Here is a 22,803-nt window from a genome sequence, read left to right on the forward strand (position 1 = left end):
AAGCAAAAATGTTCATAAGAACTTTCTATTTGTATGCAAGTAGCTGAGTCTTTAATCATCTAGAGTACACCTCTGAAAACAGCAGGGTAAAGCAGACATGACTCAAACTGTACTGCTTCACTGAATGATTCAACTTCAGCCCTGATAAGTCTAGACATATTGTATGACATTGTGTAATGCCCCTGGTAAGCAGATGGACGATGTGCTACGTTCTAGAGGGAAAAAACCAAAGACGACTTATTCTAGTTGGGATTAATGTCATCAACTTTTCTCATCACTATGATGTAACAGAGAGATGTATTCAGATGTTTTCATCACCCTGCCTTTAAATGTAAATCAAGTGCATGTCACAGCATATTCCTGTCATGTGAATGTGTTGAGCGGGTCATTTTTAAAGAATAAGAACATTCCATAGAACTGAAATACATAGAAATTTTAATGAAGTTTTTACAAAAAACAATGGCATCAAAACATCAAAACACTTTTTTGGTAATATTTTCTTTTGTTACAAAACCATCATTTCATAGGCAATCTAGAGCTACCCTGTACACAGACCAGATTCGGGTTTCCCAAATTAAAATCGTCACACTGAAATCATCTTTATCCTTTTGTTTTCCTGTAATTTTACTCAACCCTGACTTTTGAAGCTGTACGGCTCAGATCTGATTTTCTTTGTCTAAGCAGAATCAAACACCTCATTTTTGGCAGGTACTGACAAATCTGACCTATGCCATGAAGACGTTTAGTTTAGTCTAATCAGTCAATAAGGAAAAGATGATTAAAGTGCAAAGATATTTGTGGGAAACTTGGCCCTGCATGAATATCACAATATATTCATATTTGCTTTTTAAACTTTTCCATATCTGGACCATCTGTCAAATACATCCAAGATTTCGTGCTTCTAACACGGTTGATGGAGTTATATACACATATTTGTGTCTCCTTGTTGGCTGGCTGTGTTTTGTGTCTGCTCATGCAGTTTTCCCTTGTAAAATGTGTTCTGTCATCAGATCTTCCTTCCATTATCACTTTGTAAAAGTTTGGGGCACATAAATGTCCTTGTATTCACAACACCAGCATGTCTTTTATCTTGTATTACCATTGTTCACTCTGAAATTCCTGGCATTAAGATGCTCTTCAAGAGGCCTTGATGTAAAAATGTTGCCACTCTTTGTTTCTCTACTTCGTAGTATACATCAAATGATGTACTGAGTCCAGTAAAGTGAACAAAATATAGATGCTGTTGGTTGAAACAGAGGCTTTTATGACGATGCCTCCCAAAACAGAGTCACAATACTAATTTAAACTTCAGATTGTTCTCTCTGAATGGACATGTGCCACTGTGGCTGTTCTGGATCCAACATTCATATTACAATACATTTGAGGGGTTATTGCCTACTTGCTGTACATGCTACACTTACAGTTACATAAGTGACAAAATGTATACTACAGCTGTGGCATAGGTAGCTTGCAATGCAACATTAAAACCAGATCCAATTCCTTCGTGCCTCACACTTCATTTCTGTTACAACAGCACTGACGAGATCAAATGTCCTCCATACACACTGAACGTCTGTTCTTTGTGCCTGTTTGAATTCAGCATATTCTGAACCAGTCTTATGGCATTACATTCCCTTGGGACAGTGAGCGGGTCATCTCTGTGTGCACAAAGTAGGTCTTGAGATCTCCTTTGCCCTTAACGTTGATGATGCCTCTACAAGAGCACACGTAGCCCAGGGTGAGAAGGATGCGACTCGTCTCCTCCGTCACCTACAGGGAGAAGCAGATGGGTTACGTCTATTTTGCTTATCTTACACGACTGAATTAAATTCCTGCTGGCAAAATCTTCAGCTCTCCAGAAAAATACATTTCCAGGAGCAGAGGAAAATCTGCTGACCATTAACTCATAAATAACTTGCTTGTGTTGTCGGCATGCTGCTCTGCATCACCAGACCTTTTATTTAACGGACAGAAATCAGGATTTAACGTGGATATAAAGTCTTGCATTAGAACTTTAAGTCCACTTACCATTTGCATTAATTTCCCACAAGATTACAAAAATATGTGTCATGTAGAGCTGCAGTCACAGGTGCCTCGACTGTATTTTCTTACACAACCATCAAAGATTGTAAAAGAAAAGGGCCACAGCAATCATCACAGCTTTAACTGTACAGAACAGCAGACGTACAAGCTGTTTGCATAGACAACACAAAATGAAAATGTCCTCGGTGGGTTTTAAATTTCGGAAACGTCAGTATGATACCTTGGAATAACTCTGCATATCTTAAATATCAACAGCCAATCTTGGAATACAATTGAAGGCAGATGGCTCTATCAAATGTGTGCAGGCTGTGAAGTGTATTACAGCCCTCTGAAGACTCAGTGATTCCCACAGCCACTTGCTGTGCAGGTGAAACACCATTATATCTTATCTGTGTTCAGGCAGGGTGCGAAGTAAGATTTAGACATGTTGAGGTGATGTAATATTTTTGCTGTCATATAGCAGATGGAGGAAGAGTTTGTTTTATCTTTGAAGCATCTGTTCTGACATTTAAAGTCCATACATATGAAATGGTGGCAGTGCTGCTGTAACCACCAACTTCAACCACAATGTCATGAAGAAATACAGACAATGAGAGACTTCTAAAGCTGGTTTGTTCTTGAATGCAACACAGAAAATCATTGAGTTATTCTATATTTTAGTTATTTCCATCAAATCCCACATGGGAAAAAAACCTAACCAAACCAACAATCTGTCACTTGGGGCTGCAATTATTTATTTTCATTTGATTTATTGATTTGTTGTTTGGGGTTTAAATTGTCCGGAAATTATTAATAAATCGATAATCAAAAGTAGTTGGCGTTTAATTAAATAGTGACAACCAATGGATTAATCGTTGCAGCTCTAGTGTCAGTCCGTTTCAAAACTTCCCCATCTCATCTGTTGCTCTCAGTCCTTTCATTCCTTCTGAAAACGTCACTCTTTCATCATCAACCATCAAAACAGATCCCAAATATATAGTTTGCTAAAAATCAACAGTTTTCAGCTGTGGATTAATAGACACTAGTCAGTATCAACCATAGCAGGATGATGTACATGTATAAAGGATTGAGTAAAGACTAAAACAATGGTAAGGAAAATATCTCCAAGTTCAACAGTGTGGTTCATTGATGTTATTAATAGCTTTAGCTGTGGCACAGAGGAAAATACAATATAGAAAAGAAAAACGTAGAATGTCTTCATTACCTGTATTTTTCCTAAGACTCCAGTGCTGTCCATTCTGCTGGCTACATTCACTGTGTTCCCCCAGATATCATATTGTGGTTTCTGGGCTCCAATCACTCCAGCTATGACTGGTCCGTGGTTAATACCTGACAAAGAACACCAAGCAATCTGAATGGGAAATTACAATACACAGAACAAAGGAGTATTTGATGCACAGTAAATTACATATTTAATAACATTGCTATTCATTTGCCTACATGTGTTCAGAAGAGACATTTCTTTTGAATAAAGGTGCAACTATATCAGGAAACTGCACGCACATTACAAAAAGTGGTCATTTGTTTCTATGTCTGATGTCACACTTGAATCATCTCGTTGGAAATGTATTAAAATCAATTTTTGATATTGCTGATTAATTATTGAGTGCAGCCGGAGTGCAGCTCCTTCAGTAAGAGAGAATAAACACAGTTTTTCACAAGATTTCATCAGAACACGAGATGAAGTGGAAGCTAAATGCAGCTGAACTCTTAATCCCCTACACTCCCGGCACCTCTGCTGAAGGGGCTCTGGAGCCTTTCACAGAACTGACATGACACTGTGCGTCTCTCCACTCTGGCGTCAGAGTCAGATTGCTGGAAATTGCAATTTACACAAATGTGCACAGGCAGCACACACAGGCACACAGCCACTGGTTTTGTCCGGTCCCAGTGGGTGAGGACTTGTATCCCTCTCTGATGGAGCGTTTTAGGCCCGTCTGGACACAGCAGGGATGTGCAGTGGCACACACGCTCACTGCTGAGTTAATGGAGCATCCCATGCTGTGATTTTCGCAGACAGGTTGAAGGTATTGAACTCCGACTCTCACCACATGCAGGGAGCTGGGACCTGCCCGCCTCCTTTCCTCTTCATTTCCCCCTCTACTCTTCAGCCAGTCTCTCTCTGCTGTTATGTTGCCATGACTATACCTATGTCCTGCTGCAAACATGAGTTCTGTTTTCTTGTCATTAGACATTTAGCATCTCTCTGATCCTACTAACATAGTGAAATTACAGCCACAGTATACTGCTGCTCTAAAAAAAAAATCTTGGATGCATAAAGGCTATCAATTTTGCATTCAGTTAGAATGCATTCAAGCTAATTATTTTAAGTAAACCCTCAAATACTGTATCCACAGTACCAACACTGCAGCTGTGTTGTTGAAAATAATAAGATATGATTTCCGCCAATACAAGTCTGCAAGGGTTTGCAACTCACAGCCAGTATAAAGGATATTGTTGTGCTCTCATATTTCATCTCAGTTATTTGCTGCATTTTGATGTCTGACAGATGACAACAAACTCCCTGCTGCTGAATTCTATTATACTTGGAGCACGTCATGTTTTCCATTCACACAATGTGATCAGTAGCACACAAACTAATAAGACAAAATGCAGGTGAACTGTGGGTGAGAAAAAAACCTCGCTCTCACAGCACTTTGCTTTCAAACATAGCTTTTGTGTGTAACTCACCAACTCTGAGTTTGAAGTCATTGAAGGAGTGTTTGTTGATAACGTCCAGCTTCCCCACCAAGGCGAAAGCAAACTCTACCATGGTCCCTATGTGCATGTACTGCCTGTCATGCTCCTGGGAAACAGTGAAGAAGATATGAATTTTAAGTCAAATGCAATTTGAAAGTTGTGAGAAGTGACACTAAAGAATCTCTTGAAAAATGAGTAAGTATGATTTCAGTGTGTGCGCAATGAGCCCACCTGTGATGTGTACTCAGGCCCAGGTGATGCGTTCAGCCCAGTAGCAGCCATGTAAGTGCTGCCAATTGTCTTGATTTTTTCCACACCGCTGAATTTAGGTTTGGACAGCAGCTACACAATCAAACAAATGATACAGTTATAGCTCATGTTGTCATTGTTCAAGACACATGTATGAATTTGTAACACGCATTGCTGTTTTCCTCCCTTTTACCTGCAATCGAAAGATTCAGACTACACGCACCATTACAAGAGGTTGTAGTAGGGCTGGGTGACATGGTCTTAAAATAACATTGCAATACTTTCAGGCTCTGTCGTGATTTTTGACAAATAATCATGTGAGGATATAATGACTAAGTGGGTAAAGACAAGTTTTGGAACAAGTAGAGCAGTTTGGTAAATAACATCATTTTACTGTAATGCAGCCTTTAAAACCAGGAAAAGACAACATGTATGGCACATCACAATATAACGAAATCAAAAAAAAAGACCAGACATACCCCCATAATGAAGGTTATTTACCTCATCAAAATCAGCAATGATTTCATTGAGGAGCCTGAGACACTCCAATCCTTCTTTGTTGACGTCAGATTCGGTGTAGAACTCTTTAAAGTCAGGGATGGAAGCGAACATGACACACACCAGGTCATAGGACTGGTGGTACAGATCCTGCAAGACAAAAAGTGGGAGACAAAATACAGACGTTAGCTTTGGACAGCTGTACAACAGTGTTACAATCATGATAAACAACAGGATGACAAGATTCTGATGTATAATGTCAAGATAATCATGATCACATGAGAGTTTTCAGTGTATATTTAACAAGTGATAAACCAGACACACAAACTGAAGTAGGCAAATCACCCACATCATATTCCAAATAAAAGTTACTCTAATATCCATAAGTGCAGCAACTTGCTCCTGATCTCGTTTAAGTGCAAGAATAGAATTATTTGCTGACTCTTCATTCAGAGTTCTTGCAGCTGAAGCAGCACTGCCATTTAAACTCCTGTGACCTCCATGATACCACGTTCTCTAAACTTCCTAATTTGTAAAATTGTACTTCTCACGGTTCACATTGTGAGAAGCACCCAGGGGAGATAACATGTTTTAGGATGATGAATGAGAAAAGTCTCACAGGCATGTCAGCAAATTCACCTAGTCTGTCTCTCCCAGTGTTTTGTCATTATTAAGGTAATTCATCACTTTAATACCACATTACAAGTGCCAGTTCCATTTAAAAACCCAGGATCAGAAGAAATTACTACTTAAATTTGAGCCCTGAATATCTCCCATGGCTAATAACTTTTTAGCACTTTGTCATGTGCCTTTTACAACTTCAATACTCTATTGTACACTCTGGTTTTAGATAATATTCTACATCATCTCTTGGATTCTACATCTGATTGCCTAAACATAAAACTTTACTGAAACACCCAACATATGTCAAAACCCATCCTGGTTTTGAAGTGGATTAAAAGTTAACATGATAAGCAGCAAATAAAAAAATATGTACATATTTTAGATCTAATGCATTGACTTAAGGTTATCTTTGGCATGAGCTGCTTTTTGCAAAGCCTCATCAGGGATAATGAATCCATGTAATGGATGTTGGCATACAGCCACTGATACTGCAACAGCTCTTTGAAACCACAATGCATCTGTTGGTCAAAACAAAACTTACATGATCCATCATCATATCTCTAATGCAAAGAAAAGATAATTAATGCTCACTTCGTTCTTCCAGTTACGTGCCAGGAAATGTTCTGCAACGTGTGCAGGAAGGACGTTTTCCAACAGAACCCGGTTCAGGTTCTCCATGGTTTCGATCTCCTCACACTCCTTCTTGAACTTGTTCTTCCACAGAAAGTCTAACCTACAGTAATATTCATTCTGTTACAAGAGGACACAGAGGTGAAGAGACTGAAGGTACAGCTGTACAGCTTGCTTCCATCAAGTCACAGAGAAGAAATAGAAACAGCTACAAGCGTGGGTTCCAGCGAGGCTTAAAGACAGAAAAGAAAATGTAACATTGAAAAGAATGGGCCACAAATTTGTCACATTTATGAGAAACTCACAACTTCCAGGAAAAAGACAGAAATACAGTGATTTATGGAGCTTTACCAGCATTACTTTAACAAGACTTTTCAAAGAACACAGTGTGAGGCGAGACAGAGAAAATGTTTCAGGACAGGTGAGGAATGACTTTCTTTCGTGAGAATACTGTGGGTACAATTTGTGATGTGACATTTCATTTTGTTCAGTATCATATGAAGCATTCAGGTGCTCTACAATGATGACTATTTACTGTAAGCCTGTTCCTGAGCAGTACACGATGAACTGGTTTGGTAAAGAGGATGCGCCAACCAAGGAGAAACATGTTTGAAAGATGGTCTGATGGAAGCAGATCAGCAGAAAAAAGTGATTAGAAAAATAATAACTTGTTACAAAGAGAAAAGGCTGGTGTGTGTGTGCGTGTGTGAGAGACTAGGCTGATATTAATAAATGGCATCTGTTATTTTCGCTGTACAGACCACTGCACCTGGCACCTTCATTGATCTGGGGACATCAGTAATTTGTCTTCTGCAAATACATTTATTATCCACTCAAACTCAATCTGCTTAATATTTATGTCTAGATTTGTGGCACTTTTAATACACAGGAAGCATACTGTCACATTTGCCACATTGTTGTGAGACAGTAAGCCTCAAGCATTCAGAGAAACCGAAGCTCCCAATGGGAATTTATAGTGTGTCAACAGCTGTTGAAAATAACCCTTTTATAGCTATTGAAATCACACTAAATAATGCATAGAACAGACACTATGTCCAATGTACTGTGATCACAAACAAGACTCCCTGCAATGTCACCACACTTTGAAATATCCAATTTTTTTTTTTTATTTTTTAAAAATTTTTTTACAGCAGCACAGGGTAGTAAAAGGTGAAGCTTTTGCTCTCACCTGTGCATCCACTCATGTAGTCAGTGTGCTTTTTGTGGACACAGTTCAGTCCCCGCAGGGCAAGGAAAAAAAGTGTGTAGCAGCCATGCTGTTATTTCGGTACACAGCATGGCCCAGGGGATCAGCTGCATCCCATTTCATGATAAGCTCTCATATAAAACACAAATATGACTCTGCCCTTGTCTCCTCTGTCTGACAGAGTGCTGAGACCTAACCCTGCTATCAAGTCTGTTCTACACCATAAAAATAAAATGTGTATATATGTTAGCATGTGCACACACACAGTCACTCACTTCATGTATGACTGGCCAATGTGTCCTGTGTTATCTAAGGTATCTGTTACTCTTAATACATACAGTTGATGTTGGTGGCTAAGACTGTACTGTAGCTCCAGAAGCAAAGTAGTGCCTCAGTTCTGGATCACTCCCAAGTACAGTAAGTACCCTGCAGTGTAGCATAACCCCAAAATAGCCAAAGTAAGAAGCGCATCGCTCTCCAGAATGACCAGTGTCTGGTCCCTGCATCTCCCAGCTAGTAAATCTCCACTTGCATAACTTCAGACTTACTGATGTAAATCATTGGCCAGAGTGGCTGAAGGGAGGCAAACTGCTCTCATGATGCTCTCGTACAGTGTGGCACAGCAGCCGAAAAGCTTTGCTGGCTCTACCGAGTTTATCAGCTGTGCAGCGTTGATTTCCATCTAGGAGATGGATAGGAGCAGCCACACCCCCTTCCCCAAAAGGGAAAAAGTGGAATATATATAGTATAGATAGAGAGATAGAGCTGCAATGATTAGTCGATTAATCATTAGTCAATCAAAACAAATTCCCCAAATACTTTGATAAACTGATTGATGGTTTCAGTAATTTTTCAAGCAAAACTGTGGGTTTTTGACTGTTGGTTGGACTAAAAGAAGCAATTTGAAGACGTTACTTTGGGTTTTGTGAAATTGTGATGAGCATTTTTCACAACTTTGATATTTAATAGACTAAACAATCATGAACATAATCAGCAGATTAATCAATAATATAAATAATATTTAGTTTCAGTCCTTGCTTACATTAAATATCTTAAATTAGCTTGAGTGGCACAGAAGAAAAATGCTCGGCAATGATCCCACTGACCTGCGTGCAATGCTCAGCTGCATTGCTTCGACCAGGGCCGGGGATTACATCTAACACAACTGTGTTTATCATGCAAGGATTAAAGACACCATGGAAATCATGTTGTGATCCCTTGTGACTGAGGGATATGAGAGATATGAAGCATATATGCTATGTTATGTTATATATATATATGTTATGTTATATATATGTTATATATAACATGAGCTTCTCACAAATGCAGTCTACACCTTTCACCGGCCAACAGACAAGTTATCAGTGACAAAGACCATAGTACATGGGAATATAGCCAGTCCAAACTGAGAGAAATCAAGAAGGTACATTAGGTAATGAAGCAACAAGTAAATGGTGAAAAGACTAAAGGGTGCAACGGTGATAATCTAAAAGCTTAGCACAAGACAGACAATAACGCCATTCAAACTATTATAGTGTGGACTTACCTGTCTGGCGAGCACAAGCAGAGTGATGAAGAAGATAAAGAGCGAGATAGAGCCCATAGTCTTCAGATCTTTGAGAACTCCTGGTCTTGAAGGGCAGAGAAAAAAATGAAAGATGTGTTTGTGTGCAGAGACATAGAGAAGACAGAAAAAGATAAAGACAGAGATAAAGAAGAGTGACACGCAAAAATAGATAAAACGAGGGGATTACAAAGAAAAAGACAAAGAGATGAGAGACAGAACATTTAATTAAAAATTCAGATTGCAATCAGTAGTCTGTGACCTGTGCCACATGATTGGTTAGCAGACCATTTCATTCCAAGCTGTCACTCGGTTCAGATTGTCACTTCTGCTTTGCTGTGACAAGAGCTTGTTTACTAGGTGCATCCCAGTGGCTGAGCTTCTCTGCTGGAATGCATTCAGGAGGAACACTTTTCAAGAAGCAAAAAATATCCAGATAGTGTTTACGATCGGCAAACATTCAGCACTTTAAACTCCCATGTTTTTCTCATCATAATCCAAACAATAGGACAACCAATCAAACTACTAGCTATTGTGTGTTTATGCATTGTACTATACATGCAACAACACACACTCAAAGCCCAAAATATACTGTATATGTGAGGTTACAAAAAAAATTTATAACAACATTTATTTTTATTATTTCTATATTTGGATTTATTATTTTTTTTATTTTATCTACAACGAAACTGTTTTTCCTTCATAGCAGTGAAGTCTGGATGTCCTCATTTAAGGTCTGACTGTGTTAAGACTTGAACAGGACTGTTGCATTCTAATTTCTGCAAGCACAGTTAGCATATTAATAGACTTTCACTCTTATCTAGGGCAGAGCTCAGCAGACAACTGAGAAAACAGTCTGCAAGTTCTGCACTTGCCTGGTTCATTATCTAATCAATTCTTTGGGCAGAATCAATGGCAATGACTGAGGGCGGACAGTTTCACATAAAGGCAAATCCAAAATGGAAAGCATACAAACAGGAAAGCATGAAAACTTAATAGTCAAAGCGTTTTTCAATGACAGAAATGACGAAAGCACTTTCCCATTTTGTACTGCTGCTGACCTAAGCTGTGTGAAATTTATTGGTTTAGCAGATAACTCCTTAAAAATCACATTATGCTGTTTAAATTGCTTTGGACAGGAAAGTCAATAACCAAAAAGACAATTTCCTTCCTCTGCTGGAAATCAGCCAATTTAGGCTTGAATGGATGCATTGACCATCCAAAGACACTTTTTGGAGATTATCTACTGACAATACACTAGTGATTGACACTGCATGTTCCAAGAGGGTCTTTTGGGGATCTTAAATCTATTACTTGGAGCAATCAATCAGAAAATCTATGGAGCAAGTCCAGGATTTGTCTGTTATGATATCATCACTGCAGTCCATCTTGGCTGTTCAGTTTGACGAGAGTTGTTCAGTTGTTGTGAGCTGTGCAGCCGAAGAATAGAATTTCCATTAGTACATTTTGAAGAAAAGCAACTATCCAATATTTTGGGAGACATCATTTTCTGCTGTCTTACCCAATGTCAAATGAGATCGATTAAAAAAAGTACTGCCTCTGTGTATCCAGTATAGAGATAGGTTAGTTAAGTTTTTTAAACACAGACAACTACGCCTTGTGAGCGGTGCATGCAGATGCAGCAGGTGTGAGCTACTTCAAACTTTGTGACACCTTTGTTTTTAATCTGTTACTTTTCGTCTTTATTGCTGAAGCATGGAATGTATTATCTATGACCAAAATATATTCATCAGCATTGGAAAAGAAGACGCAGGTTTTGGATTAAGAGCAGCAGACTTTGAGACAATCACTGCCCACCTATCTTATGACCAGCCAACCTGACCAGCCAGGGTAATAGCCATGCTAATCCAGCTTGAATTTGAGGCTGCATCTGGCTAGTGTCTGGTCAGAGGAAAATTAAACGGAAGACATTGGACTGGCCAAACAACAGGAAATGTGAGACTGCTGTGCCCACATCTTTACAGAGACCTGTTTCCTAAAACGCTTGATGATGAAAGTTGAGGGACAGTGTTTACCTGATGTCCAACAATGTGAAGATGCAGACCATATTATCATCACAATCTTGTTGGTGCGGCTTACATTCACTGCAATTTAAAAATTGCACCACAGAACTATTTCCTTGGTGTATATGTGTTGAAGTAACTTCAAAATCTATTTTATGTAACCCTCTGTTGTATAATGACAGATACATTGTTATGTTGTTATTCTAAGAAACTACAAAGTTATCTTATATGTCAAAACCACAGAGAGCCGTTAGCTTTCGGAGCTGTTAACTGAACTATGGATGCAGTAACAGCATGCAGTATCTCTCAAGTCTCATTCTGACAACAGGGATGCCAGGCTTGCACACAGTCAAGTAAACTCAGGTGGTACAGGATATACTGGATATTGCTGGACAATAAAGTTATGTTGCTACCATGCTTGGGACGGACATTAAGCTGACGTTAGTTATGTAGGTGGCATGTCAGAGGGAGGGTGATAATAAGTGATAATGAGTATTTTTTTAAATGGACATCTCGGGGCACATGTAGGATTTTATGACCTTGTTGAGAAGCACACACTGGAATAGACCCACGCTGAACAGGACTTCCGCCTCATAACAATTACTAATCATTTTTACCTCAAGCTACATGTCTGCAGCCATAAATAATAACTGTTAGAGCAATTATGAAGACATTTCACCTCTCATCCAAGAGGCTTCTTCATTTCTCACTAGACGGAGGGGAGTTGCAGGTTTTTAAACTCTGTGTGGGAGTGTCCTTACAGAGCCGTTAAGGACCCCTTGCAGGTTATAGAATATTTGCAAAAACTGGGAAAGGACAAAGCCATTGACAGGCCATTATATTACAGACTGTACCCTGGAGAAACTATCCCATGCATCTATGGCCAAAATACACAAGGAAGGAGCACCACTCAGACCCATCATCAGCAGCATCAACTCAGTTACTTTTAACATAGCCAAGCACGTAGCCAGTATCCTGGCTCCTTTGGTCAGTAACACTCAACACCAAATCAAAAATTCACAGGATTTTGCCAACAAGGTGAGTGAAATAACACTGTCCACTTACATCTGAAGGAGAAAAATCATTCCTTTGAGGACAACAATGTAAACATCTTGGCCAGAGAAGACAGATGGATTCTTTTACTCCTCTTTCAAACCGTCTATGTCAAACTGGAACATCCGTCTTTGAACAGAGGAGGTGGCCTACGTCATTACTTACCACCAACCTACAATGCCGTACTGAGTTCCCTCCCCAGACAGCTCAACAACCATTTACACCTGGGCTCACCTAGCCCTAGCAACCCACATGTAGGCTGGTTGGGTCAACAGCCCTCAAGTGGCCCTAACAACTTTGAAACTCAGAGCGCACACATGTCCTTAACGACTCTGTAAGGACACTCCCACACAGAGTTTAATAGCCTGCAGCTCTCATCCAGTTTGTTGGAACCGAAGAAGCCTCTTGGATGAGCGGTGAAACGTCTTCTAGAAACTGAAACAAGTCCAGTTGCCTACGATACAGCACTAAGAATCCAAGGAAGTTGTGTCAACTTCGCCATCCAACTCAGAGAGCAGAGTCAATAAATTCCTTATCTTAAAGCTGCTATGTGAAAACAATTACTATTGTAGATTACAACAAACGTGTAAGGCACTACAGATTGATAAATGTTTTGTTTTTGTAATGTTTATGTATTGAAAAGATGCAGCTTTTATTTGGTAGACTGCTTTAGTCTATAATAATTGGAAGGACTTTCTGAATAAAAGGGGAATTTAATAATATAATATTTAATGATAAAAAAAGTAGCCATGTGCAATAATATAGATAACTGAGGATGCCATAAACTTATATGTATCACCAATAGTTTTGCATTTGAATCGTAATCGAATCAATTTTCTCTGCACGTTTTATTTAAAGACCACTGTAACCTTTTGTTCTATTCTTGGATATCTGTCAGTACAGCTATACTTACCAGCTCAGGATATTTTATCATAATGTAGGGGGTTAATACGCATTTGTTACAGTAGTGAAAGCTATGAGTATACTACGGACTTTCAACTTTGAAAGCCCCGGAGTTCCAGCCTTACACATCGTTTCATTAAGCTCCCTATTTCCATTGAGTTTTTCCATCAGTCTATCTCTCCATGGTACATCGCTGTCAAATTAACTGACAAAACAAAAAACACATTGGTCACGTAGGCCCTAAGGACTGCTTTCTATCAAGCATATGTCACTGCTTGGTCTCACTTGTCTCTACACAGCATGTAATGTGCAACATATCTGTGGGAAAGATTCTCTCTTATAATGGCCCAAAGAAACTGAAATTATTCCATTCCTTATTGCCAAATTATGCTGTGTATCCTTATTAAGCAGCTAATTTCCTAAGCTGTCTGTGACAGAGAAGACTGTGGGAATGTGGTGTGGCATATAAAATGAAATAAAACAAAGAGCACAGTTGACTCAGTGTGGGTGAGTGACAGTAGCATGGAAAAACATAATAATGGGAACAAGTGACCGTGGCCTACTTTTGGCACATGTCTTAATCACTGATCAGAGTTGGCAACTTTAGCCAACGGGTGTATTTTCATTTTTGTCCAGTCCAACTGAAGTCTAATGTAGTGCAATGTGTTTTTAAATGTACTGTTAATAGTTGTTTTTTTTATCATTAAAAGGAAAAAAGGTCTTGGGGAAATATCAGAAATGCTCCTTTTCATATCAGTAGCTGGAAAGGCATGTCAATGTCTGTATTCCATTGACGGCGATTTAAACATTTATATAAATTTTATGTCATCATGAAACCTGGTTTCTAATTTTACTCAAAGGAGAACGCAGGACAAGTGATTTGCAGAGCAGATATGAATGCTGTGAAAGATATAAAATGCAATTTAATTTCAATTGGAATCAAACATATGAGAGTTCTTGATTGTCCATTTCAAATCACTTTCGATGAGTACTCTGGACTCTATAACCTGCAATAACTACTACGAAAAATATCATAAATCTGCAGTGGTATTATGTAAGTCACACACTTGAGACTGCACTTGGACACATCCTCGAGGTCAAAAGACCTGAATCTGACTAACTTGGACTTGCATGTTGTGACAAAACCTTATCATCATTTAATACAGACTCTGATGTGACGTTGACACTTCATTGACCTTATAGAAGACGAGTGCTTTCTCTTTTCACCAAAGCTGTAGGGAAATCACAGACTTGATGCAGGTGACCCCAACCCCACTACTGAGAGAGTTCAGACCAGTTGCATGAATGGGATTATGTATGGTTTGCTTTTAGTCTTAATCAGGTGTTACAAGATATTGTCACAATTTGCTAATATTGTAAACAATACTTTTAACTGATCTCCAAATGATGTAAAGGTAGAACTGAAATGACTAAAAAAACTATGTGCTGAGATTAGAGTGTATTTTTATCTTAAGTATTACCATTATTAGCCAGTGTAACTTTCAACTCATCTCATCTCTGCTGTCATCAAGTGGTTAAAAGAGAGAATTAAAACTTACTAAAAAACAGCTGGTATGAGTTGGAAATTATGAATACTTCTATTGATGCATGTCAGTTTATACTGTAGCTGTATACAGATGTCAATTGAGGCTCTGGCCACAAGGCAGCAATTGGTTAAACTAATGCAGACTACAGTTTGTGTGGATTTCATGTCCAAGAGGTACAAAATGATTCAGATGGAGATTGACTGGACAGCTAACTTGCATTTACTATATTGACTTATTCTTGTGTGTTAACTTTTGATCTACATTTATTCTGTTATCTAAACTTTACTGAGTAAAAGTTCCTTTAAGTTTAAAATGTTATTTGTTTCTATTTTAGTAATGTGAATTTGTAGATGTGTGTAGAGATGTCTCAATCAAGGTTTTTTGGCCCTGTTCCCAATCCAAGTCCTAAATCCTAAAATTAATATTCAAGAATTTGATCAATGTAAATTATCAATGTGATATAAAAGAAAGATTAACTGGGAAATTGCATCACCTGAAATTGATGATGAAGGAAATACTCCATTCTATGTACACAGTGAGGGTTCTTCCCTCACAAGTTATCCTTGGCTCAGTACAGACACTGACTCGCAAAGAGCACACAAACCTACTAACACACAAGTTTTATGTCTAATCTTCAAGTTACTCACAGAATAAACGTGGTGGTGACGGCTGATGTGACCTGTCGCCCGCACCGTTTGGCTTTTTTACTACCTGGGGTTAGCACAGGCTAAAAATAAGAAAGCTGCTACATGAATGTTTTGAACACTGATCTGTGCTAATGAGAAGGAGTAATAGAGTAAGACTTAAGCAAATCTGTGTATTTTGCCAGTCTGGTTGATAAAACTCAAAAGTCAATCACACTTGTATGCACTGATACATTCACACCCCCTCCTTTACTTTCCTCACACAGTTGCTCACACAGTAAAGCTCAGCTGACCTCATTGAAGGAGAGCTTCTTTCCAACATTAACAAACTGAGGTGGAAAAAGAGAGTGCAGTGCAGCAAGGACGGAATCAGATTTTAATCCGCTTTTTATCGAGCCGATACAAATCAATTCAAATATGCCCGGATTGCCTCTAATACTGATCTGTGAGATCAACTCGTGACATCCCTTGTTGTGATTGTAAGTCACAATTGTAGAAGTCAATGTTTTAGATTGCTCATCAGACCCAAGAATGAAAATTGCCTTAAAGGCAAAAGTATATTTGTATTAAAAAAATATTTTCAGCATCCACAACAGCAGCTGCATTTACAAAGAACTGTCATGAACTGGAACGATTACACTGTATCTCGTGATCAGGCCAGATGGGTGCAGAGTTTGTGAGAGTCAGGGAACACTCAGACACTCGGCCACTGGGTCTCAATAAAATTATTATTTATTTGAACCCTATTGTTCGCCTAGCCAGGTAAATTCAATGAGGACTGTAACAAAACAACACCTGGGAGGCACACACAAATATATTGGATCCAATGTTATCTGCTAGAACTGAGCTCAATGTGTGGTCGAGCATCACAATCTGCACTGAAACCATTTCCACAATAAATAAATAACATATTACCTTAATTAATATCTATTAAAAAAAACACATAAGCGATAGTCTCTTCACTAATCAAATGCAAAAGAAGACAAAGAGGTACATGAAAGTGTGATGTGTGATAAATGTTACTTAACTTTATCTCATTTCATGTTTGTTCCCATGCCATAATCCAAAACCTGATCTACTTTCAAGAAACTCTACCTGCAATACACTGACCACTGTATTATCAACAATAAAGGAAAAAGCTTGAATACAGCAGATAAAAGCATCTGAAGCTGACCTGCCTGAGGATGCACCAAACTATGAATGGGTTGCTGATGTACTGCACACTGCATGTTTTCTCTATAGGAGCTTTGAGTAGAAAGTTGAAAGAAAAAATGAGGTTATGGAGAAGATGTTGACATTGAGAGAAGCCAGTTTAAGTGGTTCTGGCACCTGCAAAGGATGCCCCCGGGTGCCTCCATTTAGAGCTATTCTTGACTCGACTGACTGGAAGAAGACCTCAAGGTAGGCCTTATTTCTCTCCTTTTACCTTCCCATATTTTGTCCCTTCATATTACTATGGTTTTCCATTTACTCAGAATCCCACAGGATTAAAGCAGGTGACCATCATCTATACCTAACTTCCTTTCCTACCCACCTTGAATTTCTATATCACGCTTTCACACTCCTTTGAACAGTTTGTGTTTGTCACTGTGCACCTACCTGTCCAGGCTTTCAGTCTTGTACAGAAATCTGCTATATTCATCCAGCAAGGAGGCATGTGTTTGTAGAATAATGACGTTGTAAACCACCACAGCAGTCAACATGATAATCATCTTCAGCTCGTAGTTTATCCTCAGGAACACAGAGCAAGAGATGAGGCCAAGTATGCAACTGTAAATTAAATACTAGACGGACATAAACACAGGCAGACAGATGTGATTCAGGTAAAACTTAAAGACAATAAAGAAGTCAGGAAGGAATCACAAGAACAAAAATGTTTACTTACAGGAAGGTAGAAATTGTTTTTGCCTGTGAAGGTGATTAGCTGTCCATTAAGGTAAAACAGTGTTTCATTGGATGAATTGTAAACAGGAACAAGAGGCAACAAATTGTCTTCCAAAAAGAACTGGAAAAAGTCAACAGAAATGAGGCGTTAGTCTCATTTTTGGCCAGTGCCAAAAATAATCATTCATCTAAATGCACCACAGAAAACAAAGCACACAATTCACATGCAAATTACAAACACACTCTCCCTGTCTGCTGGCCCTGCACATCAGCATGTGAAAAGACAAACTAGTCTACATTGTACTCAGGAGAAAAAAAAATGTCTTGTTAGATAAGAGGCCAATAGTGACAACCATTCAATAAGGTTCTTTAAAATGAACGGGCAGGATAAGATGAGGTTGGCTGCGACACAGAGCAAAGCCAAGTCAATTTGGTTCATCCGCCCAGAGCAACTGACCTACGTTGGGCTCAAAACAAGATTATAATCTGTGGAATCGATTTGTGTGAAGGTCTAAACCAGGGCCCTGACACCGTGCTTTATCATACAGCTTCCCTACAAGCCTCAGGCTACCATCTCACCTTTAACTGAGTCTTTTTTATTTTTGAAACAGAATTAAAAAGACACATCTGTAAATTGATAGAGATGAGCAAAAACATGAAAAAATACACACAGTATTCCCTTATCACTACATGCAAATGGTGTTGGCACGGTTATGCATACTAATATACTGCTTAGCAAAAGCAAAGAATGCAAATAATATTACATCCAAGCCAGTTAATAGCTTAATAAACAAAAGAAATGTAAAGCACAGCGATAAATACTACATTAAAATGCTGGTGCATCCAGTCTATAACCATGATGACTGAGACATATTAACAAATGTGTATCACTAAGTTTATGTGATGAATATGATCTTGCAAAAAGAAATCTAAACAACCCATAGTTCCTATTCATTAATATCACCAATGGCCAACTCATTTATTTATTTATTTATTTATTAAATATGCTATCTATTTTTATGACAACATGTTACATTCCATTACCTTCTAATAACACTGCAGTTAGAAATCATGCGGGTGTCATCTGAAGGTTTGTGATGCTTCATTCTTAATGAAGCCTAATTGATGTGACCCCTCCCTTTTCTGCAATACCTGCACATAAAAGCTTACCATGTTGAAGACTGCCATTATGAGTATTAGAGCTGTGGTTGTCATGGTGAGAGTGATGCGGGGCCATGGCTTGTTGGCAATAATGACTGATGACCTCAGCAGCCACATCCAAGAAGTGGAGGCGCTTTTACTGCAGTGCTGCAGGGACATGTACACACAACAGCACACAAAAATACGAGAACGTATGAGTCCAAGTATACAGGGGGGTTTGGGAGCTGAGATCTTAAGGGATACGGACAGACACACAGAAGAAGCACCAAGAGATACAAGGACAGGTACTAATTAAAAAAAGTAAATAATGCAAATGAGTATGAACAGACCCATATACAGTAATTTTCTTCCGTAAAGTATGTTGAAAAATGTGCAGTTCAAACATTGAAGCACCTAGAACAGATTTCAATCAACTTAATGGCACATGCTGCAAAATAGCTAAAACTACATATAATAACAGCACTACAATATGACCTCAAGTGACTGCATCATGTATAGGATGATGTAAGTGAACAATATGCTGTATATGGCGTCCAACAAAACACTCCCACCTCCTTTTTCACTTATCAAATCATTTTAACTGAGCTGCCATCATGCTCTACAATGTAATCCAGCATATGACCTAACAGGCCACACGCTTTATGATAATACTATATTTATATATACTACCTCAGTGATGCAAAAATGGGATCTTCCATGTACATGCTGTAGTGAATTACTTTGTCCTCCTTGCAGCACTGCCTTCAGCTGAGAGCATTCCATTGTAAAACAATGGCAGTGAAATCCTAAATTATTTGCTTGATCATCTCATAGCAATATCTGAGCATCATTGGGGCTGAATAGATGTGACATTTAAATTGCTCAGGAATGTGCATTACGATACAATAAAGTGAGGATGGTAGACTGTATTATGCACTAGCGGGACTACTAAAAAATATAGAGTGAGTGGGACACATCATTTTGTTATCAAAACAAGAAATTCACACGCAATTTTCACCTGTGAACAGCAGCTCAAATAATAATATGTATGACTTGGATGTTACATATGAATGAGAATTAAAAGACAAAGTAAGAGAATCTGCCAGGGTTAGTAGAATTTAAGTAGAAGATGTAAAGTAACACAGTCAGGGAGCCAACAGAAGTTCAGTCAGTTCATCAAATAACCATGTTTGACCTTTCTAAGGTACCGAGCATAATCCCACCCTCAACAGTGACGAGGTTTCTAAAAGATATGCTACGTGGGTCAACAGCTTATTCTGTGACTGGAAATGGAAAAACTGAGTACATGCATGGTAAAGCCTGCTGGTGTTGTGCTGCAACTGACGGCCTGGTTACAGTGGTCTGATTTTCAAATGCAATCCAAGGTTATCTTAGTGGAGGGAAACTTAATATTTGGATTTCAAATCTTTCCATCTTCATTAACATCACAAGTGGCCAACAACAGGGACCACATGAATGATTTTGAAATATACAGTCCTCATTTTTAATGGAAAAATCCGCTGCACTGAATATTTCACTTTTCGACTGTAATAACTGACATGTTTCATGGCTAGCTTGCACGTGCAATGCTATGTTGAGATTAAGGAATGATTTTATTGTTGATCTTATCTCATGTCATGAACAATAAGAAGACTGACATGAACTATAGCAAAGACCCAGCAATGACAAACAAGTTGGAAAAAAAAAAACAGCAGGGGGTTTTGTCAACTTTATCTATCAAGTGTGGTGTTTTGTTTTTGAGCCTTGGGCAACATCCTTGGGGAGCACAGTTCAGAGCCAAGCAGCAGATTCTCACTTGCCAAGAACTAAAGATCAGACGATGGGTGGAATGGGTTATAAAGGCCTGCGGCTTATGGAGTTTTTGCAGCACCTTTAATGTTTTAATAATTGTTTCTTTTTGTCTTTTCCACCTCATTGTATGTCCTTCTTTCTGGTCTTTTATTTATTTCAACTGGACGCACTGAATTAATCTGAAACCCCCATTAATATCTAAAAATTAACACAGCCTTTTCTAAATGATTTATAATGCAAACATATGAAGGATGCTGCAAACTCGTATATCACTGATAATCTATGCATGCCTATGTTGCCCAGAAATTGAAGCATGATTGTCTCCTGAAGCACGCACCACAGCAGTGATGTGCACATGTTCTCTAAAGGGCAGGGTGGGAATAAAGAGGTAGCACCTGTTTTATGCACAAGATAATGATTCAGGGGCACTTAGGCTAACAACAAGGGTACTTATTCGGCCATAAAGCTGACCAGAGGGGCACTTGGACCACTCATGTGCCTTTGGTATAACATTAGGACAAACATTAAGCACAAAACAGTACTATTAGAGAGCAGTAATATCCTAGTTAAATATAGGTTTTAATATCAAAGGACACTTCTAAAAAAATGTGTAATGTGTTTGCAGTAAATTGATTCACTCACCACAAAGTGCCCGATGAAACATATGAACAGGATCAAGGAAAGGATAAGAAAAGCCATTCCAAAGGATATTCCCAAGACAGTTGTCCTAAAAAAAGCCAATGTCACCAAGTTCAGTTTTAATTCACTCAGAATTTAATGTCATTGTGCAGACTGTCAGTAGCAAATTATTTGTCAAGAAACATAAGCAATGTTTAGTTCAACAATGTATATTGCATGAGAATAAATGTATATGCTGTTTTCAACACACAGTCAATCATTATGTTAACAGTATTGTTACTTCTATAAGAGTGCGAAATAAAGCACACATACTTAGGAAGGACGAGAATCTGCACAATAAAAATGCAGAAAAAGATCAAACAGGCGCAGGTGACATAGTATTTGAAGGCCGGCAAGGTTGTTGCTCTGTACTGAAATGATAAAATGAAGGTCAAGTTTCAACAAAAGCCTTTTCAAACCACTCTGATTTTAAAGTTGTTTCAAAAGCTCCTCAACTGTGCACTCAAACACCACAAGTCTCCCTGTAATTTCCAAGATTTCAGGGTACTCTAAGTGTAGGCAAAGGAACAAGCAGTTCTGTAAATAAACTGTTCTGATATATCCGCTCAGGGACAAATGATGCCAATCTACTTGTACTGCTTCTTACCTCCTTCTCTAAGGATTTGTTGTGAAAGAATAACGATATTCTTTGGATGTCCTCGGACTTAAGCCACTGTCTGGAAATATAAAAAAACAGTATAGATCAGATAGGAAGGAGATTATAGGCCCTGTTCAAAGTATATAAGATGTCTTTGTACAAAAAATGTATGATTCAAGTTCATGTATTTGTTCAGAATGTTCAGTAGGGATATGAAAGGGCCAATATATAATGAAGATACAGTACATGCTATAATTTGCCATATTTCATCAAATGCAGTTTTCAAAGATAGCGCATCACATCACTATTATGACTTTTTTTTGCACATTTCTTTTTAAACTATTAATATTTGTTTTTTTAAAATGACCCATACTTTTGTGAATTTATCCCATCAAAGGTCCTGATCATCCTCTCGTTAAGTTCCTCCTCAAACCGTTTCTTCTGAGACTTTGTCCTTTAATGCGTAACAAGAAGAGAAAGAGTCAGAATATATTTTAAGTTCACATAGAATTAGTCACACACATCAAAGCCTCCAGCACAAGTCCAGTCTTATTAAACATCTTGTCGTCTGCCTCTGTACTGTTAAGGGGCCTGATAATCCTGCCAAAGAAAATTGTGCTGGAGCTGTAAAATGAGCAGCTTGCCTTTCTGATCTCCTCTGGAAGTGATACTGCCCCATTGGCACATCCTAGACACAGAGCGAGAGGAGAGAGATGGGTTACAAGCTACAGCTGAACTTCCCCATCACTTAAATCACAACATATGTTTGGCGAAAATTACACACAGCAGTGTTGATCTTCCCGTTCTCATTAGTCATGCTGTCTCTGTGGTGCAGGTTGGCAAAGGGCTTGGCTGCTCCCCAGGACTCCAGGTAGCGGGTCATCCTGACTGACGCTCTCATCTTTGCTCCGTCTAGAGTGTGTCTGGGACGGTAATGATGCTGTGGGCTCCGACGCTCCACCTGGACAAACATGGAAACTGCGTTATTTTACTGCATTTTATTCA

At 38.7% G+C, this 22,803-nt stretch overlaps 1 protein-coding gene across 1 annotated transcript in view; it reads right to left on the bottom strand.

The window, feature by feature from the left end:
• Positions 1–1,287: 1,287 nt before the first annotated feature.
• The window catches only part of adcy2a (adenylate cyclase 2a), a 60,654-nt gene continuing 39,138 nt past the window's right edge, over positions 1,288–22,803 (bottom strand). Inside the window, exons 10-25 of the mRNA XM_073485788.1 lie at positions 22,583–22,759; positions 22,443–22,486; positions 22,172–22,252; positions 21,808–21,877; positions 21,474–21,571; positions 21,165–21,249; positions 18,741–18,878; positions 17,572–17,691; positions 17,286–17,470; positions 9,498–9,582; positions 6,706–6,864; positions 5,494–5,640; positions 4,975–5,085; positions 4,735–4,849; positions 3,248–3,372; positions 1,288–1,770 (exon numbers count right to left, since the gene is read on the bottom strand). Of these exons, the coding sequence (XP_073341889.1) occupies positions 1,618–1,770; positions 3,248–3,372; positions 4,735–4,849; positions 4,975–5,085; positions 5,494–5,640; positions 6,706–6,864; positions 9,498–9,582; positions 17,286–17,470; positions 17,572–17,691; positions 18,741–18,878; positions 21,165–21,249; positions 21,474–21,571; positions 21,808–21,877; positions 22,172–22,252; positions 22,443–22,486; positions 22,583–22,759 (1,893 nt within the window). The 3' untranslated portion in view covers positions 1,288–1,617. The remainder of the gene's footprint in view (positions 1,771–3,247; positions 3,373–4,734; positions 4,850–4,974; positions 5,086–5,493; positions 5,641–6,705; positions 6,865–9,497; positions 9,583–17,285; positions 17,471–17,571; positions 17,692–18,740; positions 18,879–21,164; positions 21,250–21,473; positions 21,572–21,807; positions 21,878–22,171; positions 22,253–22,442; positions 22,487–22,582; positions 22,760–22,803) is intronic.

Source organism: Pagrus major, chromosome 17 (assembly GCF_040436345.1).
Source record: "Pagrus major chromosome 17, Pma_NU_1.0".
In the NCBI taxonomy this organism is placed as follows: domain Eukaryota; kingdom Metazoa; phylum Chordata; class Actinopteri; order Spariformes; family Sparidae; genus Pagrus; species Pagrus major.